We start from the raw sequence: 20831 nt of genomic DNA, 5'->3' as shown, positions 1-20831 counted from the left end.
TTCTTCTTTCTGCCTCTCGGGTGCGTGCGCAAGCAGTGATGACGTCGCCGAGAAATCCATGTATAAGCAGTGGCTTCTGCCTATACCTTTTCCGGTTATGTATATTTTTTTGTTATATTTCTTTGGCTATATATTTTAAATATTTTTTGCTTTATTATATTATTTTTCTGGAAAGACCGAAATAAATAAACAATGATAATGATTTATTTAGATATACCGTTCATTTTGGTTTAAATATTACACCCCCCCCCCCCCCCCCCCCCATCATCATTGGTAGAACTGCAAACATTTTTTTAATGAATTTTACTAAGTCAATATTGATTATTATTATTATAATAAGCCAATATGTTTATTATATTTACATTGATGTATTATTAATAACGTAATATTTGTCAATATTTTAAAAAGTGTTGTATTTTGGGGGAATATCACGCCTGAAATTTAGCTAATGAGAAAAAATCGCGTTGGATGAAATGGTTTTATTTAATTTAGCGTTAAATTCGCTTACGACGCCTTTAATTTTATTTTTCATATCAGGAGAAAAAACGAACATAACGGCTCTGCTCGGGTCACGCGACGAGCGGAATTGACGTGCCAGGGTAGCTGTGTGAAAACGGAAGTCACGTGACACGGTTGGGAGTGCAGTGCTGTCATGTGATGGTCCCTACGAAGAAGCTCTAAGCAGCAAACAGACAAAACAACATAAAAACCGCTCCTGAGACGACAAACTCACGCCGAAAAGAGATTGAACCTGCTGAACGTGTATCATGGGGTGCTGTTTCAGCAGCGATAACGAAACGTCGGAGCAGGTAGGGAAGATTTAATCAAAATACACATATAACCCCTATAAAATACTGCTGAATGTGGCGTTTGTATTCCTGCTGCAATAACATACATTATACATTCATTATTACTGGTGTGTGTTTGTAGTTCTGGCTGCACGAATTCTGTGTGTGTGCTTCAAAACTACAACAAACTTACTCGAATGCCTCATTTCATTAGATTGTTTTGCATAACCACTGCTGGTTCTATGATGATTAGACATGGGAAATGTCATATATTGAGAGTTTATGACTTGTGACTCGTGCCCGTGGATCAGATGTGTCACTCAGACCCCTAGATCTGATGAGTGGTCATGTATGAGGAAGTATTCAGGGCTCCCAATGTCATGGAAAGTGTGATTTATTAATAATATCAGTGGGTTTTCAAATCCAGGCCTGGAAATGTATGTAATTATTGAGCAAATGTCTGAGAGTACATCTGAGGGAAAATCTCTGATGTTAGGATTTTGAACCGTTTAATACGAAACTCAAATTAATTCTGAATAAACTCATTATAGTTTTCTCTAAATTCTCATATTGTTATGCTTGCAGTTTGTAATATTATGTCAGACATATATTATTTACAAATTATTTGTACTTTTGGACCACACTGTGTTTCGTTCTACTTGTTTTTTTTTGCCATAAAATAGTTCATAGACATTTTTGTTTAAAGCAAAATCTCTATAAAATGATCTTTATCAGTAGTGTAATGTACTTGAGTAAATGTAATTAGTTACTGTATTAAGTATCAAAAATATAAGTGACTTTTACTCCCTACTTTTTAGAATAAGTATGTACTTTTTACTAAAGGTCGACCGATAACTAGGTTGGACCGCACTTGCCGATAACCGATTAATCGAACGATAGTTTTAAAAATGGATACTGGATAAAAAAACATAAGTAAAACAGTGCTGAGCTTTATAACAAGAAGTAAAAAAACAGTACTGATCCATGAAAATGTGCTAAATTAAAGACACATAAATATGAATATTAAAATGCGAAGTTCTAAGAGAACAAATTCTTCAGAAAATAATGTAAACATTAAAATATTACAGGTCAAATTTGTTTCTTTAGCTTTAATCTAGAAACATGCATGTACATTTCATAGGTAACACTATGCAAGTCCCTATGCAACAAGGATGTGTTAGTGTACATGAACTATATGCATTGTGCATTACATTTTTACAGCATGTATTAATATGAATACAATTGATCATTCATGTTAGTTCATAGTGCATTAACCAAGGTTAACAGATACAAACACAAACTCAATTTAATGTTGAAATTAACATACTAACAATGAACTTTAATTACTGTTACACATGTTACCATTTCATATAAATCCAAACAGTCTGCTTTTTTAGAAGGAGATTATCTAATAAAAAAAACGAATGCGTTTCTGCTTTGTTTATGTTTCTGTCGGTCGCATGACGATACAGTTTGCTTTCTCACATCGCTAATTTTATATGTGCTACATTTGGGTCGGACTTTCGTGTGTTTTTATCACATTGATTTACCTGCTTGAGGTAACGTTACTGCTAATGTTAGCGTCCTCTCAGCCTCGTTGACAAACATACACACTGCTGTTATTTACCTGTTAATGCAGCATCTAGTCAAGAAATTAATTACTTTATAATTTTTTTTTAATAATTATTTGGCAATAAGTACCTGTAGTCATACCGTTTCGCTGTCGTGTTTTAAACGCGCATCTGATGTGTCAGTGCTCTCTGTGCAGCCTCACGTGTTAATGTAAACACAAGGCGTCAGTGAGTTTTTATTTGGCCTCTAGAGGCCGCTCTCGTGCTATATAATGCCAGCAGACCCTTCTCAGAGCTCTTGTACTGTGTAATGACAGTGCACCCTTTTCAGCCGCTCCAGCAATGGACGCAACCCGGAAAAACTATCAGAGTGGATTTTTCCAGATAACTGATTGTTCCACCAATCAGCTATCGGTGCCGATTAATCGCCAAAACCTATGAATCGGTTGACCTCTACTTTTTACTCCAATACATATACCATGAGTAACACCGTGTCCTAACTAGACGCGACGCTATAAGATTCCAGCGACAAGCAACTTGTCTGTCCACACCAGACGTGACGCGACTACGAGATGCGTCAAATCAATCAAAAACCACAGCCAATCAGAACAGTTTCTTGTTTCCATTTGTTTAACATTTCAAGATCTGAGGTGAATTATACATTGTTGCTTTTTTTAGTACGACTACGTTACAAAGCTGGGAGCACTAAATTCAAGATTCAAGATTCAAGAGTTTTATTTGTCACATACACAGTTATATACACAATATACAACTGGCAGTGAAATGTAAACAGGTCCGCTCCATGGACAGTGCAAATAACAGTTACAAGAACACAAGGGAAATTAAAATAGAAATAGAATAAAATTAGAATAAAAAGTATTAACATAAGTAGAGTTATAAATAAATCAAGTAAGATAAAAATAGGAAATAAGATAAAAATAAAAAAATAAATAAAAATATAAAATATAAAGTAAGTGGATATGATAAGTGAGATAAACTGTAGACTTAAAAATAAGTGGTTAACATAATATATATATATATATATTTATATATAGAGAAGTATGATGTGCATGCAATAGGTATAATTGCAAATCGGAGTATAATGTGCAAACAGGAGTATGATGTGCAAACAGGTTTATTACAGGTTGTTACACAGTAACAATAGGAACGTAAAGTGCAGTGCAATGGCAGTATGTGAATGTTAATGTATAAACTGGATGTTTATGCGTGTGCGGGGTGAAGTGAAGTCACGTGACTGAGTTCAGGAGTCTGATGGCCTGGGGGAAGAAACTCCTCCTGAGTCTTTCAGTCTTTGCCATCAGGCTACGGAAGCGCTTACCAGATGGCAGCAGGGTGAAGTGAGAGTTTGCAGGGTGATTTATGTCTCTGATGATTTTGGTAGCTCTACCTCTGCAGCGTTTGGTGTAGATGTCCTGCAGAGACGGGAGAGCTGAGCCTGAGATGCGCTCGGATAAGCGCACCACTCTTTGCAGGGCTTTGCAGTCGTGACTGGTGCTGTTCCCGTACCACGCTGTGATGCACTGAGTCAGGACACTTTCTATCGCCCCTCGATAGAAAGTTTTCAGGATGGCTGGTGAAACCCTGAATTTCCTCAGCTGGCGCAGGTGGTACAGTCTTTGCCTGGCTTTTTTCACCTGTGTCTGGATGTGTGTAGTCCAGGTCAGATCCTCGGAGATGTTCACACCCAGGTATTTGAAGCTGCTCACTCTCTCTACCGGTGTCCCGCTTATCATGAGAGGGGAGTATGACCGATGCTGTCTCTTCCTGAAGTCCACAATCAGTTCTTTGGTCTTGTTAACATTCAGAGAGAGACAGTTGTCCTGGCACCATGATGTCAGTTGCTCCACTTCGTCCAAGTATGCCGTCTCATTGTTGTTGGAGATGAGACCCAGGACAACAGTATCATCAGCAAACTTGATGATCGAGGTGGAGCTGTGTGTGGACACACAGTCGTGGGTGTAGAGAGAGTAGAGCAGGGGACTCAGCACACAGCCCTGTGGAGCTCCAACACTCAGGGTGATGGAGGTGGAGGTGAACTGGCCTACTCTCACCGCCTGGGGTCTGCCAGTGAGGAAATCTTCAATCCAGAGGCAGAGAGAAGAATTCAGGCCTAGATCCAGGAGTTTGTGTGTTAGCTTAATGGGAACTATGGTGTTAAAGGCTGAGCTATAGTCAATAAATAGCAGCCTGACATAGTTCCCACTTTTGCTGTCGATGTGAGTGAGGCAGGAGTGAAGGACGTGAGAAATGGCATCTTCAGTCGATCTATTGGAACGATAGGCAAACTGAAGAGGGTCCAAAGTGTCAGGAATGGAGGAGCAAATGTTGTTTTTAATGAGTCTCTCAAAGACCTTCATGACTAAAGATGTGAGAGCCACTGGACGATAGTCATTTAGGCAAGAGGGTTTACTGATCTTAGGTACAGGGATGATGGAGGATCGTTTGAAGGAGGTGGGGACAACAGATGTAGCAAGGGACTCGTTGAATATGGATGTAAAGAGCCCTGCGAGCTGATCAGCACAGGACCGCAGAACACGACCTGAAATACCATCCGGCCCAGCAGCTTTCCTGACATCCACACGTTTGAGTGCCCTCCGAACCTCGTCCTCCGAGACAGAGATCACGTGACCGTTGCTGCTCTGAGGGACTCTCTCTGACGCGTCACTCGCCGGAGTCGCGCTGCCGCGATTACCATCAAAGCGAGCGTAGAAAGAGTTTAACTCGTTCACCAGCAACGGATCAGCTCTCACCTCTGCAGAGGATTTAGTTCCAAAAGCACAGATGGTCCTCAGTCCCTGCCACATCCGCCGGGAGTCGTTGAGTTGGAAATGAGATTCCACTCTGTCTTTATAGCGGAGTTTTGCGGCTTTAACGGCGCGCCGGAGGGCGTAACATGAAGCTTTGTACTCCCTCATATCCCCCGTTAGGAGACCGGCATTGTAAGCGGTAGTGCGCGAGTTTACTGCAGTGCGAATTGAACTGTCCACCCACGGTTTCTGATTAGGGAAGGACGTTATAGTTATTGTTTGTGTGGCTTGCTCTGTCAGTGTGTTAATAAAGCAGAGCGCCACTTCTGTGAACTCGCTGACGTCTTCAGAACTCGCGCGGAACATGTCCCAGTCGACGTCATCGAGAGCTGCCTGTAGCGTGATCTCTGAATGGGATGACCAGCGTTTGACTTCCCTCCTCACCGGGGGCTCTTGAACGAGCCTTTGTTTATATTCCGGTGTGAGGAAAATGGCGGCATGGTCCGATTTGCCAAAAGCTGGCTGTGACCGAGCTTTGTAGGCGTTCTTAAACGGAGAGTAGCAATGATCCAGTGTGTTTGCTCCTCGTGTGGGACAGGAGACATGCTGGTGAAAGTTTGGCAATACTTTCTTTAGGTTTGCTTTGTTAAAATCACCCGCGACGATGAAAGCAGCGTCGGGGTGTTTGTTTATGAAGCCGCTGGTCACATCATGGAGGGCAGATAAAGCCAGCCCCGTGTCTGCCTGTGGTGGAATATAAACGGCAGTGGCGATGACCGAGGAAAACTCCCTCGGCAGGTAGAAAGGCCGGCAAATGATAGTTAAATGTTCCAAGTGAGGCGAGCAGGATCGCGAAAGAATGGAGATGTTCCTAGGATCGCACCATTTCTTGTTTATCATGAAACACACTCCACCGCCTTTAGATTTCCCGGTCTCGGCTGTTCTGTCCATCCGAAAAACAGAGAAGTTCTCGGACGGCGTCACGGCTGTATCCGGGACCGCTGGCGTGAGCCATGTTTCGGACAGACAATAGATGTTGCAGTCTCTCATGTCCCGTTGAAAACTTATCCTGGCTCTAAGATCGTCCATCTTATTCTCCAAGGATTGGACATTTGCGAGCAAAATGCTCGGGAGAGGAGGACTGAATGCTCTTTTTCTCAGTCTGTTGCGGATCCCAGCGCGTTTCCCGCGGTGTTTTTTGAATCTTCGCCGTCGACTCGAGTGGCCATTGTTCAACTCGGCGTCCCGGCGAATCTCAGATGGAAGATTGGAGAAAGTGTCCTGAAACAGGTCAGTGTAGCGGTAACCAAATTCCAGAAGTGTTTTGCTGTCGTAACAGATCAAAGCAGATGATCCGTTGGAAAAAATAGAGAGTAAAAGAGAGTAGAATAATAAATAAAAGCAAAGTCTTAGCGGAGCGACCTGAACGGCGACCGAACACGGCGGCGCCATCTCAAAATGATATTCAAAGTCACATTACACACTTGTAACCTGACTTGTAACACATTACCTGAGATTATCATTGCCATGTTTTGTGTTGGTATTCCAGCCGGTTAAGACGACACCTCTAATTAACATGGAAAAGATACCCTTTATCGCGCGTCGCATGTAGTTAGGACACGGTGTAATGCAGTTACTTGTTACGTTTTGCATAGTCTCGTGAAGCCAGACCTTCTGCCGTCAGTCAATGACTTCTTCGCAGCTTTCTTTGGCCAAGGACCGCCCCAAGAGGACATTTTATTTTTTTCCGTGTCATGTTTAGGAGCGTGAAAATGCGAAGTCGATATCCCTGCAATAACAGAGTGCGTCTATAAATTATTCATACAGGAACGTTGTGACCGTTTACTGCAACAATGGAGCCGCGAACTTTACATACTTTTGAAAATGCAGCGTTTAGTTGATCCTGGTAAGCGCTCATTGTCACAGTTGTAAACACGACGGCGTTCTTCTTCCATGAGGGAGCTTTGTGTCAGGCAGGGATGTCGTTAGGTCTATTTTAGGGGGGCTGAAGCTACCCCAAAATGTTCCTAAGCCCCCCTAAATGATAATAAGAACAACAATAACAATTTGATTTATCAATAACCGTATCCTCATTCATATTTAGACGCAACAAATGATAGGCTATATATCCAGCTACAAAAAAATTGCTGAAAAGTCGGAAGTTGGACAGAAGTACAAAGAGTCATTGTGCTATCAAGATGATGCACCGCGTCTCGTTGCATTGGTGTGAACTGTGGCAGCTTTCAGAGCTTTGCAGACCGGAGCGATACTGCCTGGAGGATTCATCTCGTCTCGTCGTTACCAAGGTTAATAACGAAAAAACGAAAACTAGGTGGGTTGTCGTTAACTGAAATAAAAATAAAAACGAGGCATTACAACAAAACGATAACTAACCAAATCTGTAATGTGTGTTTGGCAAAACGAACTAAAATATAATAATAGATTAAATGTCCTTAGTTTTCGTCTTTATCAATGTCTCTTTCATAGAGCAAATAACGTTCAGCTGTATTTCCTTTCCCGTGTCTCTCACTCTCGCTCTCTCTCACATACACGCGCGCGCCCCCCCAATTTAGGTTTAGCTATATTTTAGCTAAAAATGGGTTGAATACATGCGGTTCTGTGTAATTAAATAGCATTCCGTGGACAACATATCTTATGTAGAGAGAAATTAGATATAGTATGCTATTACTTTATCATACATTTACATGAGCAGACAGATAGCATTTAAGTCATTGCTTATAGTAACTCATCAGGAGCAAAGTCCTAAGTAAATTCCCCTATGCAGCTTTGATGTGTCTAAAAGCTAACATTACAGTAACTTTTCTTTAACAGAGTAGAATTGGAAGAAGACGATATGTCTGTCACGTTTTACTTGTTAACATCTTGGTTTCTTGACTGGTTGTTGACATAAGTGTAGCTCTGAGTGCAAAGATTTTGCAAACGCAAGTTACAAATACCCTGGGGACTAAGCCCCCCCAGTCTTCCAATCCTAGTGACGTCCCTGGTGTCATGGCATTTGTTTCTAAGCGGACTGTTAAAGAACGCAACACGCGTCTCGCGGACATCCTGTAGAATTCAACCAATCAGATGACGACTTAGAAACTCTTGAAGCGTGTCCAGATAAGTGTGCCATATACATCAGACATTCAGCCAACGTGGGCGTGTCACGTCTGAGGCACTGTCCCAAACGGCACACTTCATATGCACTTTCGGGCTTGTGGACTTACAATGGCTGCCGCGTGTCCGTTAAGTCCACAAGACCGTAGGGTGTCCCATTTGTCATTTTAGATCTCAGAAGGGTGCTCGCGAGCGCCCCCCTTCGCAGTCGATATGCGCCTTCGATGCGCACTTTTGCCAAGCCCGCACTTATGTGAACTCTGCAGCAGACTTCTTCCCGACAGTCAAAGCAGCGTTACGTCATGAAAGTACGGGCTCGTTGGAAGACCGCGAAGGGGTTGAGGCTGAGACTACATTTTGCATGGCACCTAACTTTTTCTGCAACAGTTTTATATCGTTAACAATGTGTGCAATGAGGGTACTATATCTTGTGCGTTTTGCCCTTACTCACCCAAACTTGTCAACAAAGCTACTTTACATGAATGCGAATGCATTAGCAGGTAGTTGCTAAATCACAGGTTTTTCCTATATGAGATGAGGCCAAAAGCAGCAACAGTGGAAGTAGGCTTTGGCTTTGACTTAAAGTGCCCCTACTATGCTATTTTAATGGTTCCTAATTTTGTTTTTGCGTCCCCTACAACAGGTTCACAGGCATCAAAGGTCAAAAAAACACTTTCATTTTCTTAAAATAGACATTGCACACATCACCACATTTTTCAACTGATTCTCAAACGACTCAATGAATCAGTCTCTCTAAATCCCTCCTTTCTGAGAGCTGCTCTGCTCCGATTGGCCAGATGGCCCAGTCTGTTGTGATTGGTCTACTGCGTACAGCGCACGTCCGAAACAAAACAAAAATACATATTTTGAACACTCGGTAGAATATACACTGCCCGGCCCAAAAAAAAAAAAATTTGCTGTTTGGATTTAAAATGGCAAATGCTTAAGAGTCAGTGATTGGATCATTATTTTAGTGATTATTATGTTTCTAGCATGTTCTATGTTTGGCATCAGTTCTTCTAACTCTAATTGATGGAGTGTGTAGCTTTTCATTTCTTGAACAATCGTGCAGGAAGACACATCATGGCCATATTCCAGCGTGACATTGTCAAGATTCATCAGCTCAGATTGTGAAAGAATGGTAGAGAAGGAGCACTTACTTTAGCACTATTTTATTTATCCATTATATTAAAGAGACCCTTTTGAAGGATATTTATGCCTTTTTTAAGCACGAGTCTTGAGAGTTTTTAGTTGTTTAAGAGGCTGTTGTGCCGACCTTGATTTATTGCAATATTGAGGTGTTCAGTTTTATTTGATTAGAACTGTTTCTTGTTTTTCACTGGCATTTCTCTCAGGTGTTTGAGCCTAAGTTCAGTATCAGTAAAACACTTAAAATCAGATACTTTTAGGCTTTTACTCAAGTCGTATTGGTGATATTTCGCTGTACTTTTTCTCAAGTATTGTTTTCAGGTACTCTTTTCACTTTTTATACATGATTCATTAACAGTTGGGAAATGTATTCTTTGTATAAATCACTTTTGGGCAAGTTTGAGTTTGGTTATGTGATGTAAGTTAGTTGGAGTCGGGGAATACGATGCAAGAAGTCATTTAGCAGATGTTTTTATCCAGAGCAACTTACAGTAAAGTAAGACTGTTTCAGTCCACCTTTAGCAACCTGGTATTAAAGTCGAGTCATTTTGATTTCACTTCAAAATGTACAAACTTCCTCCACTTCTGAAGACTTGCATGTGGCGCGTGACATATTGTTTAATATTAACAGTCAAATAGCTGTTTAGTCATTGTTTTGGGTTCTAGGTAAAACTGTGTGTCGGTGGTCTTTCAATGATCATGCTTTTGACCTCTTGACTCTTTTGTGCAGAAGAGTGATGAGGTGAGGCCATTGATTCCTGACCCAAACCTGGAAAGAAAAACCACCAATGGCTCGGAGCGAAACGCAGACAACCTGACGTCCAACCGCACAGACGAGCAGGCCCAGCTCACGGGCATCCTACAGCGGACAGCCTTGTACGACACACGTCCTTTCACTACACATTTACCACACAATTTTTTGAAATTAGGACTGTTGGTAGATTAAAACTTTGTTGTTTTTTTCCTGTGCAGGAACATAATTGACGTATCGGCTGTTGATTCTCAAGGCATGGAGCAACATGAATACATGGACCGAGCCAGACAGTACAGGTGTGTTGCAGTTCTGAATGTCATCGATGTGTACAGTAGAGACTGTAGATCACCGCAAGGCGCACTTCTCTTTCTTTGAGGTTTTTAAAGGGATAAAATAGGCAAGATGGTTTCTTTGCGGTGTACTAATAGTTCTCAAGTTTGTCCGTTTACCTAAATAACCATGCAATGCTAGATGTGTAACATCTTTATCCGATAGTCCACTTTAGACATTCTACTAACTTTATGGCCCTGTTTACACCTGGTATTAAGATGCGTTTTGGTCAGATCGGATCACAAGTAGACGAGGGAGACACATTCCCGTTTACACCTGGGGTGCTTCTCAATATCCCTCCTCGTTTCCTCGCTCCTCCGTCCTCCATCCTATGACCCGGAAACCGTCCGAGCTCAGCCATCTTGTAGGACATCTCAATTCTCTAATTGCACCGCGAGGAGGCGAGGATCGAGGAGTGAGGAGGCTTCCTGAGGAGTCATGAGCGAGGATACACGGATGTATCCTTTGAGGAAGTGTTTTATCAACTAAACGTGAGGCACGTATTAATTCTCCTCCCCCTTCACATCTTGCCACAGTTTATTGACACAAATGTATGTCAAATAAGAACAACTGACAGTTGCAGAATCATATCAAAGCACAAGAAAATGAAAGAAACAAACTGTAATACTATAAACAACAGTTAATAACTGGGAATAAATAGTTGTTATTAATAACTGGTAATATTAAATAAAATATGGACAAATGTGGTATTTTGTAGGGGTTGAAACTATTACAATATAAATAGTTATCTCAAATATTCAAGAATCCCGATGTGCAAACTAAATCCAGCAGTGTAGAGTCATTTTTTGATTTTACGCTTTGAAGTGACGCTTAAGGGAGCGAGGATATATCATTTCACTGGATTAAATTCCTCCGTCCTCACGTCTTTTCCTTGCATCCTTCCCTCGCATCCTAAAGGGGTGGAGCTAAGACGCGAGGAAAGGAAACAAGGATGCACAAATAAGAATTGAGAAGCACCCATAGTGTTTGAATCCGTCTCTTGTCATTTTTCAACCACTTCTGTCCTGATTTCTTCGAGGGGAGGGTGTATGGGTGGGGAAATGTATGGGTTTTTTCAGATCTTTCAATCTAATGTAGACGTCTTTTGTGTCACACATTCGACAACATGAGCGTTTACACTATGAAAGCAATCCGGTCGAATGTGTTTACAACTACCTCTGGAAGTGGACAAGCTCAAAGCGTTTTAGACCCCGTTTACACCTGTATTTAGCGTCGTCCTCTTGTGATCCAATCTGCCAAAACACATCTTAATACCAGAGGCTTGTTGCATGAAGCTAGCTGAACAAACTTTTCAGAGTTTCAGAGTAGGTTTAGAGTTGACAAATCTAGATAAATCAAACCTGGTTTAGATCAAGTTCAACGGTCTCTCAAAGCTTAGTATAAATGTTACAAACTCCCGAAAAACCTGAGTTTGCTCAAACTAATCTTGAACTTACCTGGGAAGCAACTGAAACAGGGCCTATAAGTAACTCTGTAACTCCATGTAAACTACCAGTCATTAGAGTATTAGTAAGTAAGTAAGTAAGTAAAATTTATTTATATAGCACTTATCACAGATAAAGATCACAAAGTGCTTTACAATGTATATACAATTTAACACATCAGAACAAAACCAAAACAAAACATGAAAGCCCAAGAATTAACTAAAAGCTTGTCTAAATAAAAGTGTCTTCAGCTGCTTTTTAAATGAGTCAACAGATTCTGCCACACGCAAAGCGGGGGGGGGAGCATTCCATAATTTAGGGGCAGCTGCTTGAAAGGACAGGTCTCCCCGTGTTTTAAGATGGGTTTTGGGGACACTCAGGAGATTTTGACCAGAAGAACGAAGAGTATGGTGACAGCAAGTCTGTGATATATTGGGGGGTCTGACCTTGTAGTGCTCTAAAAGTTAGAACTAAGATTTTATAATCAATTCTGTATTTGACAGGCAGCCAATGTAATGTGAATAAGATTGGAGTAATGTGTGCCCTTCTGTTGGTTCCTGTTAGAAGCCTGGCTGCAGCGTTTTGCACAATTTGGAGACGACTCAGTGAGGATTTGTTAAAACAAGTAAAAAGAGAATTACAGTAGTCTAAACGTGAAGAAATGAAAGCGTGAATAATCAACTCCATGGTATCTTTTGGCAAAAAGGTCCTCAGTTTAGAGATGTTTCTCAAGTGATAAAAACAGTTTCTGACCAACTGCCTAGAATGCCCATCCAGAGACATTGAATGGTCGAACAGAACACCAAGGTTTCTTAGGCTCAACTGAACGGTTGAGTCCAAGGAACAGAGATGTTGTTTAATTAGAGGTAGTTTTTGGTCTGGAGCAATAATTAAGGTTTCAGTCTTTTTTATATTTAGTTGTAAATAATTATTATTTAACCAGATCTTTATGCTAGACATGCATTCCATCAATTCAGTTAATTTATCTAATTCTGACTCTTTGAATGTGCAGTACAACTGGATGTCGTCAGCATAAAAGTGATAAGACATGTTCTTAAAATTACGAATAATTGCACCAAGAGGGCTAATATACATTAAAAACAAAATAGGACCTAAAACCGAGCCCTGAGGAACTCCACAAGACAGAGGAGTCATTTCTGAAAGGATATTGTTAGCATGCACACAAAATGTTCTGTCACTCAAATAAGAGACAAACCATTTTAAAACCGACCCTGAGAATCCCATTTCATTTTGTAGCCGATTTATCAATACAGTATGGTCTAATGTATCAAATGCCGATGATAAGTCAAGTAAGATCAACACAGTGTGGTGTCCAGAGTCTGCAGCCATCAGAATGTCACTTGATACTTTGAGAAGCGCAGTCTCAGTTGAATGATTTTTACGAAAACCTGACTGAAATTTATCAAACAACTTTTTACTTTCAAGAAACGCATTCAGCTGCTCTGCTACCACTCTCTCAAGCAATTTAGATAAAAAAGGTAATTTAGATATAAGCCTGTAATTAGCTGGAACAGAAATATCCAAATTGGGTTTTTTCAGTATGGGATTAACAACAGCTTGTTTAAAAAGGCTGGGCACTGATCCAGTTAAAAGGGAAAGGTTGATCAATTTAACAACATATGGTCCCACTAAATCAAACACATTTAACAGTAAAGAAGTTGGCAAAACATCTAGCGGGCTTGAAGATTGTTTCACTTTTCTTAGTAAACCCTTAATGTCCTCACCATTGATGGGTGAAAACGTGTCCCAAGAGTATAAGGGAGAGAAACAACAAGATGTAACCTCGGATGGGTTTATACTGGCTCTAATGTCTTGTACCTTGTCTAAAAGCGTGTAAAAAACTGTTACAATCAACCTTTGAGTGAACTGGCACTTGAGGGGCTAGAGGAGAGACTATCAGTAGACCGTCTGCTTAATATCTGCTCACACTTTAATTTATTGCTCCCACTACAGACTTTCTACTGACTATAAGTATCTTTGCAAATACGCCAACTTATTCTACCAACCCGAACCCTGACAGTCTACTAAGGGTGTTCACACCTGCCTCATTTAGTTCGGTGAGCCTCATAGAAATTTTCGGAAGATGAGCATGTCAGTTGAGAAGAATTAATGCACGCCTCCACTTGAATTGACGAGCGATGTGCGCTCGCCGTTTGCAGTGCATTAGAACGTTTTTTTTTCAAGCCGCATCTGCGCATCATTATAGAAATGTGTTGTTTGCATATTGTGGTGTATACAAAGAATGTAATAGATGATGGCCAGGGACAAAACCAGCCCGTGCAGTCGTCTCTCCATAGTTGTGTTGTTTACTGGCTTTTCCTCCTTTTTTCTCCTTACGTAAATTCTGACCAATCGAAAAAGCATTTTAGGAAATACGCCATGGCCAGTGAGTGATGTAGATGTTGTCATGTGACTGCATTTTGGTTCGTTTCAACTGGTTCGGACCAAAGCAATCAGTGTGGTGTGAAAAGGAACCAAAAAAGCTGAAAAATGCTACAATGTATGATTGTTTGCCCTTGGTTCAGATCAAATGAACCGGAACTAGAGATGTGAAAGCACCCTAATACTCAATGAGAGTTAGTTGAAACGCGTAGTTGCAAAGTTAGTTAGTAGAAAGTCTAAAGTGGACTATCGAAATGGTGTAACCAACTTTTTTTGACGACATCAATATTTTAGGTTCAAATGTAAATTAAAAATGAAAAGTCTGTCATTAATTACTCCCTCTCATGTCATTCCAATCCCATAAGACTTTCGTTCATCTTCAGAACACAAATGAAGATATTTTTAATGAAATCTGAGATTTCTGTCCCTCCATTAACAGCTACGCAACTACCACTTTCAAGCACCAGAACGGCAGTAAAGACATCATTAATTCATGTGACTCCAGTGGTTTAACCTCAATTTTATGAAGCGAGACGTGCTTTGTTTGCACACAAAAAACATAATTTACCATTTTGTTTTCAAAATATTAATCTCCAACTCTCGTTCACTAGAGCACCACGTCACATGCGAGTAGTGTTGACGCAAGAGCAGATGTTGTTGGGTGAACGTCCGTTGGAGCTCTTGCTGCAAAGTTCTTCTTCTTCTATTGTTAGCGAACATCCGACACCGCCCACTCTGCTGAGAGCGATGAATATGTAAATATGGGCTGCCTGCTTTCCTCTCAATAACAACATAAACACAACAACTGAGAACACAGCAAGCATTTTTTAATAAAACATAAGAAAAGCATCTGATCATAGCGATGCGGATGATTGCTCGAGCTCTGCAATTCAGCATTCTAGTAAAGTCATGTCACGTTTATTTATATTGCACTTTATACAATAGATTGCTTAAAATGAAGCAGCTTTACTGAATGAAAAACAGAAGTACAACTTAATTTTCTACTATAAAGTGGCTCTCCGGTGTGTTGTGACTGAACGGGAGAAATGAAGAGGAGAAGCACTGCGTCCGAAACCTGGAAAATGCTGCCTTCGGAGGACACATTTCAAGGCAGGAAGGCACCAAGGCACGTCCAAATATAATGTTAGCTTCACTTCCTGTCTCTAGAGAGACCTTCATCTGATCGATTTTTGAAGGTAGCATATTTGTATCCTTAGCTGCCTTTGATATCCTACCTATCACATAATCGCCATGGACCAATGGTAGTTCAGAGGTGTTTACCAGCCGGAGCAAACTTTTTTTTCCGGAAAGTTAGCTTTGACAAGCTGTTTCGAACTCCCAAAACAAACTTTGTTTCGGCTCGATTTTGTTTGAAATGACGTAACAATAAATTTGTTCTTCGATTTAGCTTGAAGTATATCGGGGGCTTAATACTTTGAAAATAAAGTGTTTTTTTTACACAGACTAAGCACTCGCGTCACTTCATAAAATTCAGGTTAAACCACTGGACCCACATTGGTTACTTTAACGATGTCTTAACTACTTTTCTGGGGCTTGAAAGTGTCAGTTGCGTAGCTGTCAATGCAGTGAAATCTCTCAGAATTCATCAAAAAAATCTTCATTTGTTTTCCGAAGATGAACGAAAGTCTTAAGGGTTTGGAACGAGGGTGAGTAATTAATGACAGAATAAAAAATTTTGGGTGAACCAACCGTTTAACAAGGGAAAGTTCTGTAACTGCCCAAACAGCAACACAATGGCCCCATTTACACTGCATGGTTCAAGTGACCCAATTCCGATTTTTTTTTTTCCCCCTCAGATTGGATATGACACGTGAACGTGTAAGCAGGAAAAAAAACGAATTCCAATATCCTCCGATCGGATTCAGGCCTCACTCATATGTGGTAATAAATCCGATATGATTCGGATACGTGCATCTGTCTGCCATGTAAGCGTTCAAATCGGATATTCCCCAGTAAATGCGAGTCGTACGTCATTGAAAAAGGGAATTGCGATCAAGGGCTCTCCTCTTTTTTCTCTGCCTTACAAGAGCAATGTTTTGCTGACCTTTAATGAAAGTGGAAAGCAAAACACTGAATAATCATTTCGTCTGCATCCATTGCATATCGCGCCTTAAGTATCCTTTTCCGGGTCAGAACGTCTTGGGCGGTTTTGCAAGTGCATAGCTTTTAAAAGATGTTGTAAGCGGGTCGTCAAAAAAATCGATTATAGTCACCAAATCAGAATTGTGCCTCAAGGCCTGCAGTGTAAATGCGGCCTATGTTGCTGTCTGGGTGTCTGTTAAAGGGTTAGTTCACCCAAAAATTTAAATTCTGTCATTAATTACTCACCCTCATGTTGTTCGACACCCGTCAGACCTCCGTTCATCTTCAGAACACAAATGAAGATATTTTAGTTGAAAGCTGATGGCTCTGAAAGGCCTCCATTGACACAATGGCACTTTACACTCTCAAGACCCATAAAAGGTACTAAAGACGTCGTTACAAAGTCCATCTCACTACAGTGGTTCTACAATAACTTTATGGAGTGACGAGAATAGTTTTTGTGCGCAAAAAGACCCTAAATAACGACTTATATAGTGATGACGATTTCAAAACACGGCATCATGAAGCTTCGAAGCGTTATGAATCAGTGAGTCGAATGAGCAGTTTGGATCGCCAAATTTCAGCAGTTTGGCGGTTTGACACGCGATCCGAATCATGATTCGACTCACTGATTCATAACGCTTCGAAGCTTCATGAGGCCTTGTTTTGAAATCGTCGTCACTATGTAAGTCGTTATTTAGGGTTTTTTTGCGCACAAAAACTATTCTCGTCACTCCATAAAGTTATTGTAGAACCACTGTAGTGAGATGGACTTTGTAACGACGTCTTTAGTACCTTTTAAGGGTCTTGAGAGTGTAAAGTGCATTGTGCAAATGGAGGCCTTTCAGAGCCATCAGATTTCAACTAAAATATCTTCATTTGTGTTCCGAAGATGAACGGAGGTCTGACGGGTGTCGAACGACATGAGGGTAAGTAATTAATGACAGAATTTTCATTTTTGGGTGAACTAACCCTTTAACGCTTGCTTTGTAGTTCCTTGTTTTAATGTGTGTATGTGTGCATTGAGCTGAATCATGTGTGTTTGTTAAAGCACCAAGCTGGAGGTGTTGAGCAGAACGCTGTCTCAGAAGAAGCCGATTCCTCTCCCATCATTGACCAGCCAACCTCATCAGGTGCTCGCCGCTGACCTGGTCCCCTACGCAGACGTACAGCAGGTCAGTCTCATGTTATTAAACATGCTATTAAAGAACTGTACATTACACTGCTTTATACACGGCTACATATGAGCCTGTGACATACAACATTCTCAAAGTTATAAACCGTCTTCTTGAAAGAGAACAATTCGATGACTAGTTTGTAAGACTAGTCTTAGTGGTTTATCCAACTGGCAGCGTATGAAAATATTGCAAATATGCCAAGACATTCCTTGGAAGGCATTTCAGTGTCACATGATCCTTCAGAAATCATTCTGATGTGCTGATTTACTGCTCAAGAAATATTTCTGATTATTATCAATGATGATTTGTGTGGGAAAACGTGATGCATTTCTGTTCAGGATTATTTGATGACTCCAAAGAACAGCATTTATTTGAAATAGTTGTTTTGTAACATTATAAATGTCTTTACTGACACTTTTGATCAATTGAATGCATCCCTGCTGAATAAAACTCTTTTTGCCCTATGTGATGTCTGTTTTTTTTATACTGTAGTCTATATTATATTTGTCCCTAATTCCTCATTTCCCTCATATACTACACCAATCAGGCATAAGGCATAACATTATGACCTAATATTGCCCCCTTTTGACCCGTCGGGGCATGGACTCCGCTAGGCCCCTGAAGGTGTGCTGTGGTATCTGGCACCAAGATGTTAGCAGCAGATCCTTTAAGTCCTGTAAGTTCATGGATCGGACTTGTTTGTTCAGCACATCCCACAGATGCTCGATTGGATTGAGATCTGGGGAATTTGGAGGCCAAGTCAACACCTCAAACTCGTGCTCCTCAAATCATTCCTGAACCATTTGTGCTCTGCTCTGACCCAGTCGTCTAGCCGTCACAATTTGGCCCTTGCCAAACTCGCTCAAATCCTTACGCTTGCCCATTTTTCCTGCTTCTAACACATCAACTTTGAGGACTAAATGTTCACTTGCTGCCTAATATATCCCACCCACTAACAGATGCCCGTGTTATACAGGTGTTATTCACTTCACCTGTCATAATGTTATGCCTGATTGGTGTATATGGTATATTTTGTTATTTTCACTTGTTTACCAAATAAATCAAACGGTACTTTTTTAGTACATTATCAAGTACTTTTACTAGAGTGATATTAAAGTAATATTTTATTAGGGTATCTGTACTTTTACTCAAGTACTTGGTTTGTGGAGTTCGTCCACCACTGAAATGATAAATGTAATAGCATAAAGTGTGCTCATAAATTGATAAATGCACTAGAATTTACTGGACAAGATGCGCATGTTTTGTTTGATTTATGGTGTTCTTTCCTCCTCAGGTCTCTAAGATCGCGGCGTACGCCTACAGTGCCATCTCACAAATCAAAGTAGATGCCAAGGAAGAGCTGGTGGTGCAGTTTGCTATACCATGATTCAAAAAATGGACCCTGTTCCCCCCCACATTCTCTGTTCCTGTCTCTCTTTCTAGCCCTTTTCACTCCTCTGTTCTCCTTCTTGAGAGGCAGACGCCCATGTCTTTGTTCTCTGAATGTCCTGCAGATAAATATAATTCACCCCAAGCCGAGCTCCTTGTGTAAATCCGTCACCCGAGACCCTTCAGGGCCGCCACAGCACAGATCCGTCTGATCTACTATCCATGCTACGACGAGTAGCATTTGATCAGTGGTTCTTCAGGTGTGTTCATCAAACTTTTTACAACAGAAATGTCAAATTCAACAGTCGTGTCAAGCATATTTGTTCTTGTTTCTTTTTCTGTTGTGTTTTCAGTTGGTTAGCACATCCAGACTTCACAATTATACTTGTACTAAATTTATTGTAGTTTTACTGTTAGTTTCGCCTGGTTTGTCTTAATACATTGTTGTGGTTCTGCACGTAATTCGTTCGCCTGTACGATTCTGGAATCACTGTGGGTTTAGAGTTCATTATTCCTAATTAAATCCCATAACTGTATGCACTGTGGTTCAAGATTGGGATGCAGATGATAATGGGCGACAATAATTCTAACCAGAGTAACACGCATAACCCTTTTATTTTTTTATCTTTAGTTCTTTATTTGACTCATTTGGAAGCAGATGTCTCTTGTTTTGTGTGAATGACCTGCTTGAAATTCAATCAGATTGATCCTCGGCTGGTCTAGATGCGAGTCTATCGCCGTTACCTACTCAAGTATGGGACGTCTTGCAACTTTAGCGCTTTCGTTAAACTAGTCACCCTCATTTCCCTCCATATGTCGTGGCGGAGTGTAAATCTAACGAGACAGGTGACATGATCAATAATTTTGGCTCATTTGCGGTGAGATCCTTTAAAGCAGCTCTGCTGTAACTGGAGAGAAAGGGTTTCTTTTACTGTCTGGCAATCATATGGACGCTAGCTAAACCGAGCCAGGGCAGTGTGTCCTGTCTAACGAAAAAAATACTGTAAAATCAGAGAGCTTTGAATGGGGCGGTGCGTTTGAATGATTTCGGTGGGATGGTAATTTGTAAATGAAGTTGTGTCAATGCCTTTAAATGTACAAAGTGTAAAATGATTCAAGAGGAATGATTAGCGGGAAGTGTAAGCGGCTCTACGGCGCCCCCTAGCTGCGTTATGCCTTAATCGTAAGGCTTTGCGATCAGTAGCTTGTTTTTAGCTAAGCAAACAGGGACAGTTTTACCTTTCCTGTTCCACTTTTAACGTAATTAAAAATATATTATGACATTACTTTAACTTAGTCAAACTTATTTTTTTCCTGTTGTGCCGAAAAACGAGGAAAGCACTTGTGAATCGCTAATCTTTCCCGACAGAGTTCGAAATGCCACACAGTATGTTTGTGTAATTATTTATTTTTGATTTGATGTATTTTTGCAAGCGCACAGACCGTGTGGCACCATTGGCTCTCTACATCGTCGCAAGGCACATTTCTCTTTCTTTTGAGGTTTTTAAAGGGATAAAATACACTGCAATACTCAAGATGGTTTCTTTTTTTCTTTTGCAGTGTGCTAATAGTGTTCAAGTTTGTTTGTTATCCTAAATGTGGAATACTACCTGATTTACAGAGATCTCGTTTCTTAGGCTAGTACCAAAAATTTAATCTCAATATTCTGTTAATACTGTTTTGTTGAATGAAATTATGCATTAAAGACTTTCAAACTTATAAAGTGTTGTTTTTATTTCACCGAATGTGCAGACATACATTTTTAGCGAGTACAATGAGGACATTTTCTAGACTGCTTTAAAACTTCTAGTGGACGTTTCTCTGTTGCTTAAGATG

At 40.6% G+C, this 20831-nt stretch overlaps 1 protein-coding gene across 2 annotated transcripts; it reads left to right on the top strand.

Moving 5' to 3' along the window:
* Positions 1-618: 618 nt before the first annotated feature.
* Positions 619-20713, top strand: lamtor1 (late endosomal/lysosomal adaptor, MAPK and MTOR activator 1). 2 transcript variants are annotated; one of them, XM_079823580.1, is made up of 5 exons: positions 619-809; positions 10124-10269; positions 10366-10443; positions 17480-17603; positions 18901-20713. In XM_079823580.1, the coding sequence occupies exons 1-5, from the start codon at positions 768-770 to the stop codon at positions 18991-18993; spliced, it is 483 nt and encodes a 160-aa protein (XP_079679706.1). In that variant the 5' UTR covers positions 619-767; the 3' UTR covers positions 18994-20713. The 2 variants fall into 2 exon arrangements, with proteins under 2 accessions (XP_079679706.1, XP_079679707.1); XM_079823581.1 differs by having other exon boundaries at positions 650-809; positions 10127-10269.
* The last annotated feature ends 118 nt before the right edge of the window (positions 20714-20831 follow it).

Source organism: Gobio gobio, assembly GCF_949357685.1.
Source record: "Gobio gobio genome assembly, chromosome: 8".
NCBI classification, from domain to species: domain Eukaryota; kingdom Metazoa; phylum Chordata; class Actinopteri; order Cypriniformes; family Gobionidae; genus Gobio; species Gobio gobio.
This window is presented reverse-complemented; position numbering and strand designations above follow the sequence as displayed.

What these genes read in the sequence shown, in the direction of transcription:
- lamtor1 (XM_079823580.1), top strand. Translation starts at nt 768, where the DNA reads ATGGGGTGCTGTTTCAGCAGCGATAACGAAACGTCGGAGCAG. An exon ending in ATCCTACAGCGGACAGCCTT is followed by an intron (nt 10,270 to 10,365) that starts GTACGACACACG and finishes TTTCCTGTGCAG; the next exon opens with GAACATAATTGACGTATCGG. An exon ending in CCTACGCAGACGTACAGCAG is followed by an intron (nt 17,604 to 18,900) that starts GTCAGTCTCATG and finishes TTTCCTCCTCAG; the next exon opens with GTCTCTAAGATCGCGGCGTA.